The 11,254-nt window shown below is 30.3% G+C and overlaps 1 protein-coding gene across 1 annotated transcript in view; it reads right to left on the bottom strand.

Moving 5' to 3' along the window:
- The window catches only part of LOC149087487 (uncharacterized), a 138,423-nt gene extending 127,670 nt beyond the window's left edge, over window positions 1–10,753 (bottom strand). The window contains exons 1-2 of the mRNA XM_089231482.1: window positions 10,273–10,753; window positions 8,932–8,977 (exon numbers count right to left, since the gene is read on the bottom strand). Coding sequence (XP_089087608.1) covers window positions 8,932–8,977; window positions 10,273–10,329 — 103 coding nt within the window. The 5' untranslated portion in view covers window positions 10,330–10,753. The remainder of the gene's footprint in view (window positions 1–8,931; window positions 8,978–10,272) is intronic.
- Between the last annotated feature and the right edge of the window lie 501 nt (window positions 10,754–11,254).

The following is an 11,254-nucleotide window of genomic DNA, read 5'->3' on the forward strand; positions in this document are numbered from 1 at the left end:
ATCTATTTCCTGTTATTCCACAAACAAAGAGTACGGAATATGTCATCTGATAAATCAGTATTCTTTAGCCACTGGTCCACGGACGGATGCCAGTTAGTGGGAATTTCCTCTCGGTTCATGAAGCGTTTCACCCAATTCTAAGTCAATACAAAATTTTACATTATTTATATATACATAATATTATGCCATCTATATTCTTTTTCTATTTCCCTTAGAAACTGTCAGCAGCTTTACGTGATTATCTCTCTCTTTTATTTAGTTTTTACCAGTCCGAAATTTCCTCCACATTTTTTCCATACTTGTCTAAAAATTGTTTCTTTCATTCATTCTCAGCCAGTCTTCAAACTTTTTCTCCCATTAATTTTTTTCCAGTCTGAAAAACTCCTTTTCCCATACGTTTTCTACAAGTCAAAAATTATTTCTCTCATTCGTTTTCTGCCGGTCCGCAAATTATTCCCATTTTTTTCCTGCCAGTCATTAAACGATTTCTCGCATTCATGTTTTGCTGATTCGAAAACTATTTCTCCCATTCATTTTTCGCCAGCCCGCAAATTTTTCTCAAAATATTTGCAAAATTTTTCAACTATTTTCACCGGTCCGCAATTATGAAAAAATTGAGTTACACTGTGCTAGATAAATTCGTGTACAAGAAAACTTGGTATAATCACATTGAAGATTTTACGAACTTATATCGTTATGTCCGGAGTTCGCATTTTTGAGAGACTTTTAGGCGAAAAATGTGTAATCGGATGCAATAAAATACTACGCATAAAATTTGCTTTTTTTCCCTTTAGAGTGACCATATAAGGAAGATAGAGTAATCATATTTGGTCAAGAAAAATTGGGATTATGGATGCAATTTTTTGCCATACGTATGTTGCCAATTGCCTGTGGAATCAGCAAGTATTGTTTTTCAAGTATCAAGAAATACCGTGTTACAGCAAGTCTACAGTGATTTAAAATGTATTTCTCGGAATATATAAAAAAATCAGGAACATTAATAATTATGAGAAGAATTTTTATGTTTATAGTCATATTTTCATTACATAACAATTGATAAATAATGAAAATTAGAGAAAGTTCAAAAATTAAGAGAAAGTTCAGGAAATAAAAAAAGAGTCTCATGTCAATGAGCAAATCAGAGCATCAGGAATGTAATGCCTTTTTCCAATGTCATGTATCAATAGAACAACAGACACGACAAAAAATGTGTCATATCCGAGATCGGTGCGTTTTTATCGACGTTATAAGCAAGGTTCATTTTCATTATTCTTGAAATGAAATACCTCGAATAACCAATTATTGTCATTACGGAGCCGTTATACGTGTCATTACAACTGAATTGTAATAATTAAGTTTGACGGTATTTGTGATTCAATAAAAAATATATCTCGAAGTACTTCGTGGTCTACCAACGTGGTGCTTACATTTTTTAAAACAGAATTTCGGAGGCTTAATGACGCTTTCATTATCGTTTCAATAAACGCAATCTCAGAGAAATTCACTACACATATAAAGTTGTATAAAACATTCAAATAACGCATGAATAAACTGTATTTTCAATACAGTGAAAACGCGATATTACGATATTCTGCGGACTAAGAAAAAATATCATTATAGACGGTTTATCGTTGTAACGGAAGGAAACATTACGATCACGTGTCATCAAATTTATGCTGCTGTTGGCATCTTTTCTAGGTCGGCGTTATTAGTACCATCAAAAAATGCGCTTGAAGTATTTGCTCACCGCAAATAATTTTAATTAATTAGTTGGTAAACAAAAATCAGTTAAAAAAGATTTATAGAGTAATACACTTTGGTATTGCTATATACCTAAAAAGTAGTGATACCGAAAACTGCAACTTCACTTTCAATGATCATTGGTACGAAATACCGAAATTATCAGAAGCCCTCGGAAAAACTAAAATAAGTGACTAGTTAAAAAACATATTGAAGAATATTTTTCGAGAGCGAAATATTAAAAAAATATCGTTGCACATACGATTTCAAAATCTCACAAAATGTCGTAACAGAGGAGTTTTTATCGTAGTAAAGGATATCGTTGTATCGAGAGGAGTTCAATATTAGACTATAGACGATTCCAATAACGCTTTTAAAAAGTATCGTTGTACAGGGATTTATCGTTATATCGAGAATCGTTGTAGCGAGATTTTGTTGTATTCATAATTTTTCCTAACCATTTAGCGAGAATATTTGTTCGTAGAACATAAAACATGCAGTTACATGAAAGTTATGTATATATGCTGTTATCTAAATTTTATACTGGAAGAGTGCATTGCGCATGTGACGCTTCCTTTTTACGCCAAGAAATACGGGAATTAGAGGGCAATACTCATCAATATTTTCATGGAAAAAGACTAATATAGCCTATACCACATAAGAGTGTCTTAAATTCTAAAATATTGTTTTCGAACACATAAAAGCCCCATGAAGTTCATTTCAAGAAATACGCACTTTAATGACCGTTTGTTACTGAAGCTTCATAACTCAAATAACCATCTGCCACATTCTTCATAAAATAAAATGATTGAAAAAAACAAGCTTCAAATTATTTGATTCCGTATACTCGGAAAATATTATATAAGAGACAAATATAATATGAGACAAAAAAATATAATATGAGCAAAAGAAAAAGACAAAGAAAAGATAATATAGAAATATAATATGAGACAAAGTAGCCATAGCAGATAGAGCAGCCATGTATTTTTGTGTGCTTCATAAAGCTCAAAATAAGAGCGTAGAGAGCTTATAACACATAAAAACCTATTTTACGATGAACTTTTATCGTTTTCCGAGCTGTTAAAGAAGTCTTTTCTTGTGTGTCAGATTATATCCATGGAAATTCTCAAACTCTCCATATGTGCGTATCATAGTCACTGCTGACATCATTGTTGTACCACTTTTATTGCATAGTGAATCTTTTACAGGGATTTTACGAAAACAATCCTGCTCGAAATCACGGGTTGTTCTTGACCGAATATGATTACTATCCTTATATAATTTATGAGACTGAAAAATGAAATCTGACACATCATTACTCTTATATAAATTTTTTAGTTAAAATTACACTGAAAAAAATTCACTTTCAGGACATTTTTACAAGGTGTACAAAAGTATGTACGAAATTATTGTGTTGAAAATGAGTAGTAGTAGTAAATAAATATTTAGCAGAATATTCACGCGCATATTTTCCGATTCATAGTGGTATCTGTTAATTTTCTCTTCGAAAACGGCTGGTAAATAATTAATTTATATAATCACACAAATTACTTTTCAAAAATGCTCTTTGATTATTATCTAATGTAGTCTATTGTCAGCATAAATGGAAAATAATCGGATGCATAAGCTAAAATGAATTTCTTTCTTGAATATAGGTGTTTTAGAATATCTTATGCTTATATTTAACTGTTTTAGGCCAGCTATAGAAAAGCCCTCTCTGGTTCATGGTATTATCATAAGTATTATTTTTGATAGTAATATAAATATATTCACTCGACTACAAAATAGAAAATAAAATTAATTTTTTTTTTAAAAATCACTAAACGGTAATCATATAAAAATATTTAAAACTCTCTTCTATTTTAGAAAATAAATTATTTATTTATTAATTATCTTATTATTATTTAAATGTAAAATAATTATAAGATAATTTCAGAGTAAGAATCCCAAGAAGATATGTTTTTGAAAACATAGTTTTGTACAGATCATGACACTTACACTGATGCATTCCATATGATAAAACAAAAGTAATCAAATCGAAAATCAAATGGACATTTATTGTTTTTAATATTAAGCATATATTATTACTTTACTATGAGCAATTTGTTATAACTTTACTAAGAAACAGTTATTACTTTTACGGTAAAACATTAAATTTTTTACCGTAAAAGTAGTTACCGGAAATGTCATAACAAATAATTTGTTATGACATTTACGGTTAAACATTTGTTATGACATTTACGGTTAAACATTTGTTATGACATTTACGGTTAAACATTTGTTATGACATTTACGGTTAAACATTTGTTATGACATTTACGGTTAAACATTTGTTATGACATTTACGGTTAAACATTTGTTATGACATTTACGGTTAAACATTTGTTATGACATTTACGGTTAAACATTTGTTATGACATTTACGGTTAAACATTTGTTATGACATTTACGGTTAAACATTTGTTATGACAATGACATTTACGGTTAAACATTTGTTATGACATTTACGGTTAAACATTTGTTATGACATTTACGGTTAAACATTTGTTATGACATTTACGGTTAAACATTTGCTATTACTTTACTGTGAACATTTTGTTATGACTTCAACAAACTTATGACTATGAAACATTTATTATTACTTTTACGGTAAAACATTTATTATTGTGTTTATGATGAAATGTTTATTATTACTTACTAAAAATTTATTATTACTCTACAATGAAAAATTTGTTATTATTTTGCCGTGAAACATCTATTATTACTTATTAAAATGTATTATTACACATTGAACATTTATTATTACTGTTTAAATATTTAATATCAGTTATTAAATATTTATTGTCAGATATTAAACACTTATTGTCAGATATTAAACACTTATTGTCAGATATTAAACATTTATTATTACTTTAGTGTTAAAATTTATTATTATTCATCTACTCTACTTTGAAACATCAAATATTCATTTGAATCACATTCGGAATAAAATAATTAATTATCTAGTAAATACTCTTTGAAAAAAACATTTTCATTCATAAAATAAAAAAAAAGAGATAATATGCTGAAGTTAAATTTGAAAAATGCAGTGCATATGCACTCATTTCTGCAAGAAATACTCTAATTAATTCAATTTAATTATTCATAAATAATCCGAAAATCAGTTGCTCCAAAAAAAAACCGTGTCAGTGATATATTTTAAACGCTTTCAAATAGAAGCAGAATTTTCCGGAACAAGTAATTTTTTTTTCCTTCAGAATTTCTATATATTAGCATTTGATGAATTATCCCCGAAAGATAACAAAATGATCATGATAATTTGTTCACGTACGGTGGTATGCGTCGAAAACTTCGTGGAATGCGGAGAAGTTGAAATATTTGAACTCCTCCATCAACTTCATTAGATACTTCTCAACAACACGATGGGAATTCGGAAAGAATTTTTGTCACCTCATCGATAACCAATCAAAGGCCGCCTCTTGCAATTGTCCCGATATTTAATTGAGAAACAACCATGTTTTTTTTAATACATATATATATATATATATTTTTTAATGCTTTTATTTTTCTTTTTGCTTCAAAATACCACTCGAACGATTACGACGAGCAATGGGAGGAATTTATCGTTAAGCTATTTCCAATAAAAAGGACGTTCACCTTTGCCGTTGATTCTAGATTGTACTCTTTTTTTCTTGGAAATCTTTCCCTTCTATTCTCTTGGTTCGTTATAACTTATTGAATAAGAATAATCTGAATTCTATAGTTAAGTGGAAAAAAGAAAATTACAGTCGAGGTTAGGATTTCCCCGATCTTAATTTGGAAAAAAAAATTGGAAATTTGTTGAAACTTTCTCATTAGCTTTTGCTATGTACATCATCAACGTAAATACGATTGAGGCTTAATTACTGAAGAGGTTTTTTTTTTACTCGAAAAACTTGTTTGATATGAGATGTTATATGTCTTGATTTATATGTCTTGATAGAGAATAGTTTTTTTAATTTTGTTGACAAGTTAAGAAATTTCTCGTGTTTTCACGCTCAAGCTCGGTTTTCTTACTAACCCTTGAAAGTTGAGCGATGTACTCATACGTTTTTTTATTCATAGTATGCTCATACATTATACATATTATTCCACGATCTCTGCATGTTTTGTATCATTCGAAAGAGATAAGAATAATGTGGTTTTTCGCAATCATAACTATTATATTATTTTCGTTTATCATATTTCATTGTGAGTGATGAACGTTTGTTGCTTAACAATGTGAGGATCCGAGTTATTATTATAAAGAACATTTTTTTGGCCCCTTGAGCTAAAATGCCCTGTAAAATTATTATTTTGAAGATCATGTTACGTTATAGCCTGTTTAACTAAAATGTCCTGTACAATTTATTAGTAGTTTTGTGCAGCCATGAGGCTGAGTTGTAAATCCGATACTTGGCAGTGGTGGAAGAAAAAAAATCAATTTAACTAAGAAAAATATCATATAAACTTCACGTTAATGCGAGTGATACTATATAATATGATAGACAAGACGTTTTTCCATAAACATAAAAAATTCAAATTAATTCAATGATTAGTTTAAATGTTATAATTTTTTACTAAACATCTGCGAAAACCCATCCATTTCATTTAAAGCTCATACGACCTGCGAGATGGGATTCATTTAAATCTCCTCCGGACTTGAAGGGGCTAAATTACAGCCACTGTTAAAAGCTTCACAGGTATTTTTTTTCAAAAAACTGAAATCGATTAAGAAAGTATTTCAAAAATATTTGGTAAATTGTATTGCGTCGATCACACAGCAGTCATCAAATTATTTCCTATACAATAATATTGAATGATTAAATCTTAAATGCTTAATCTTTTTTCGAGATGATAATTTTTTTAAGTTAATGGCACGTATTGAAAGCCGGAAAAAACATTTATAAAATCTATTTCCAAATGTATTGCTATTAGAGGGCTTTAAAGAGAATGCACAGAGTCTTAAAAATTGCATACAAAATAAATGTATTAAAGTAATATTACTTTCCAAATATATATAAACTGCCTTCTTTGTGGGATCAAACTATAGCAAGAAAGAAATTTGGAATGTAAACTTTTTGGTAAAAAAAATGAAATGTAAACAATACATTTTAGCAAATTAGTGAAATCGCGGACTATGTTCTGCAACAAACAAAATGTTGTCGTCGTGAATTAGGACATCTACCAGCAAATTCAAATAATAAAATGGTAAGTACGTGACCTCAACTTATTTGCAAAAGCTATTATGAATTTTCATCTCCAAACTGGCTTCAGTAAAGAACGTCTAAAAGACCCCTTACACATATACAAAGCTACGCATCTAAGGATTCATATTCGCTTCGGGCGCAAATTCAGATCCTCGGTGTTGGCTTCTTCTTCATAAAGATATTTCAACAGTGAAAACTGTTTACGGGTGCATAACTTGTTTCATTTTTCCAACCGTTTCAAGTTGCATTTTTGCGGGAATTTCATAAAAGATGAAGAATATGGAATGGTGAATTATATCTTCCATTTGGTTTTGCCTACGGATGCACTACGCATATTAACTTTTTCATTTCAAGTTTCGTTATTTCATTTCAAGTTGCAAATTCAATTTTAGAGTACAAATTACTTAGAGCAATTGATTAACATCACGAGTTGGTTTCAGCTAGCAAAAACATTGACATTCAATATTGCTTTTTGGTAAATTCTAGAGACACAATAAGAAGCAACTTTATGAATAACGACAACTTTCACACAAAGATGTATTCGGCACAGAAGCTTCAGGACTGTACCACTCACTCTACAGTATAGATTTTTGAATTTTGATAAATACGCAAACAGTGCGGATAAAAAAGTCCTATGAAATAGTGAAATTCCTTTTTTTTTTTTTGGTCCTTCAGTATGATAGATTGGACAGAGATGACCCAAGTCGAAAAGTGAACTAAATTTTCAAATACTTTTAAATACATCTTGCATCAGATTTCGTATCAATATTTATTTATTCACTTGTTGTTTGAAATGTTTTCAAATGATGTAGGAAATAATTAATTAAGAAAAAAAAATTTTACCACTTATTCAATCAAAATTCGAATGAAATTTTTTCATTGTATATCTCATATGTTACGTAATGCACAACTCACATCTCACAACTTGCACTCCTCGTTAGCGGACAACTCCACTAACCGACAATTTCCCCAATTACATCCACAGACCTCAATGTATTTTACTATCCATTATAACGGGCACTCCTCGTTAGCGAGCAAAGTCTTCGATCCATTATCGAGAGGTTCTGTTATATTAAATTTATAGGTTCCACTTCACATTGCTATACTATAGACAAAGATTTTGAAATATAACATATCCATCCACTTTTGAAAATGCCAGAAATGAAATGGTTTTCTGTAAAGTTACGAAAACATTCGCGCGTTTCTTTGTCTTTGGTGCAAATTGAAACATCATTTTCAAAAAGCGGAATTTTATGACGTCGTTCATCCTTAAGAGGAGATTTCCGGAATATTTATAGCCTTTTCGTGCAATGAATGTTATCTTTCAACAAGGAAAAAGTAAAGCTGTAATAATTTGAATGCCCGTTTATAGGCTTTTGTTCGTCATCCCATGACGACATATTTAATTTTCTACTTTTTCCGGCTTATATTCCCTTGCCCCGTAATACTTCATTTTAATTATTATGATTTGTTGAAAAGAATAAAAAAAAGCACAACATAACTCTACGGAAATAACTTTACTAACAATTACGGAAATAAAGAAAACATATTCTATGAAAAACTATCAGAAAAATTCATAGAAAAATCTCACTTGGAAACAGAATACAAGAATTCAAATTACTGGACATTTTTATGTTGAGAGAAGATAGTCTCGTGGTTACTGAAGAGAAATACCACAAAAAAAACATTTTTTCTCTTGTTACAACAATTATTAAGAAATACCTACGGCAATGAAACCCATGAAAACAAAGAACCAATGAAAATATTGTAATTGTTTCTATTCACCGAGCCTGTTAATTTTAAACAGAATCCTCCTGCACTGTGTAATCGGGTTATATTAACAAAAGTAATCAATGATTACATAAACGTACAGGAAGAGTCAAAAATAAATAATCATACCCAGAATACGTATATCATATCATGCATGGAAATAATGACGGATCGATAATAAATTTAAGCTCACCTGCCACCGGTGACAATTTCCGGATTACACACCATCTTGGTTTCCACTATAAAAAAAACAGTGAAAAGGAAAAAATGATCAGGTTAAAATCAAAAAGAAAATCCTAAAGTAAAATATAGTATAAATCCCGTCTTTTACGGACTGTAAAAGTCTAATCTAATCTAAATCGTCTGTAGGTTCGAAATGCATAGTTTTGTCATATAAGTAAAATTATTATTTCGCCGTAAAAGAGGAGGGGAGGTTCTGTATACGAAATAGCAGAAATAACCGAAATATTAGTAATCAAAGTTTACCAATAGTCTAATCTCGGTATTAAGTTCTCGAGTAAGTAACTACCATAAGTAAATAAGTAACAAACAATACACAATTTGTTAATAAGAAATCATTGTCTCGTGTCAGATACTTCAGATGTCTCATTTCGTTATTTAACATTATTTTGGAAAAAAATTCGTGTAAATTCTGTGATAAAATTCGATGTGAATATACCATCCTCTAGTGAATTACTTTGCGAAATGTGTATGCTACAATGCTTAGTTGAATTCTTATATAAAGCTTAAAATTCTTATATAGACTAAGTGTAACTAATTCCGTATATTCGTGACAGAAATCTAATCAAAAATGTTGTGAGTGAAGCCAAAATATTCAAGTGAGAAATTTTCTTGATAAAAATGCATGAAAAGGTAATGAGGATATAAGAAACATTTTTCAACAATATAAAACAAAAAGAAATTTCCGAAAGTATTATTGTGAATATTTTTTTCTCTTGAATTTTGTGTTAAATACGTGTTATGTCAAACATACGATTTTGTTATTGGAAGTTTGGAAGGTTTCCTACGAAGCGTATGTTCCTATACGCTTAAAAAACAAATGGACTTTTCGATTAGTTTTCGGACTACAATTGAGTTACAATGGCAGTTCCAGGCGGAAAAATTAAAATTAGCTAATTCAATTAATAATTACTAAATTCATTTGAGGAGTTAGAAATCTGTTTGAGACTAAATATTAGACAAAAGAGATGTTTGAATCCAATACGAACTTTCAGTCAATTTTTCATTTTGCTTGTAGAAAAGTGATTTTTTCATAGCAACATCGATTTTATTGAATTTCATTAAAGATCGCATGTTAAAAACACAATTTAACAAACAATTTTTAAACATTCCAAAGTTACTAAATTGAAGAGACCACATATCCAGTCACAAATCAATCATTGTCATTATTACCATAACGAACACAATATTAACATTCTTTTATACTATAAATTAATTAAAAAGTCACAACAAATCGATAACACATATATTGATAGTAAATCACTAATGCAAGTAATAAAAAAAATTGAATTACCTTTTTATTATCGCGATATTTCAATGTCCCTTCGATAACAGTCTGTGGATCTGCCATTGTTCGAAGACGTGAAAAATCCTTTAAAACCAGGAAAAATTTAAAGGGAAAATAATATTTCCCCCTTTCTTTTTCCACTGATGAAAAGATAAAATAAAATTTAAAAGAAATAAAAAAAAAATGAAAATAAATCTTATAACCTATCCATCATCGCATCCATCTCACACACACATATTTTTCTCCCCGTTGGAACTTCGGCAAGAAAGAAGAGAAAAACAAAAAAATAGAGAGACTGGAGTTCGGTAAACCAAGAGCACCCAGTTAGTCAAATTCCTTCCGAAAAGAGCGAACGGCGAACCGAAAACTTTTTTTTGTTGTGTATTTTTATTACTTTTTTGCAAGCTCTTTTTCCCGTGGAAAACTCCGGAGAAAGACAAGAGGAATGTGCAGCTGGAGCCGCTCGATCAAACACTGACTGAGAGGAATTTTCCCCGCAATACGCGCGAGCGACAAGAACGGATAGTGGGAGGTGTGGTACGCGCGCGGTGCACGCGATCGGTTAGCAGCGCCATCTAACGACGTGGAAGGAAAACATTCGAACATTTATCAGGGGACTTCAACCTAGGTCCTAGACCTACATGTAGGGCACTCAGATATTTATGTCATGGTCCGCCAAACATTTTTCTAAAATACGAAAATTTAGAAAAAGAAATCATTTGATGTTGTTGATGGCAAACCAGTTGAACAAATTTGCAAGTCCCCACAGCTTGAATAATTTTTACCTTGCCCCCCCCCCCGTCCCCCAATTTCATATATTTTCGGGCTGAAATGTTTTCATCCAAAAGGCCTATCTAATTACAGAATTTGCAGAAATGTTGAAAAAAGAAGTTAATAAGAAAAAAAAAACATTTCAGAATTTTTAAAAGAAATAGTTTCAGGATTAATGAAAGAGATCATTAAGAAAAATGAAAAATTTATTATTAAA

Source organism: Pholcus phalangioides, unplaced genomic scaffold, assembly GCF_987345545.1.
Source record: "Pholcus phalangioides strain wild (caught in Gottingen) unplaced genomic scaffold, Ppha-v1.0 ptg000004l_1, whole genome shotgun sequence".
In the NCBI taxonomy this organism is placed as follows: Eukaryota; Metazoa; Arthropoda; class Arachnida; order Araneae; family Pholcidae; genus Pholcus; species Pholcus phalangioides.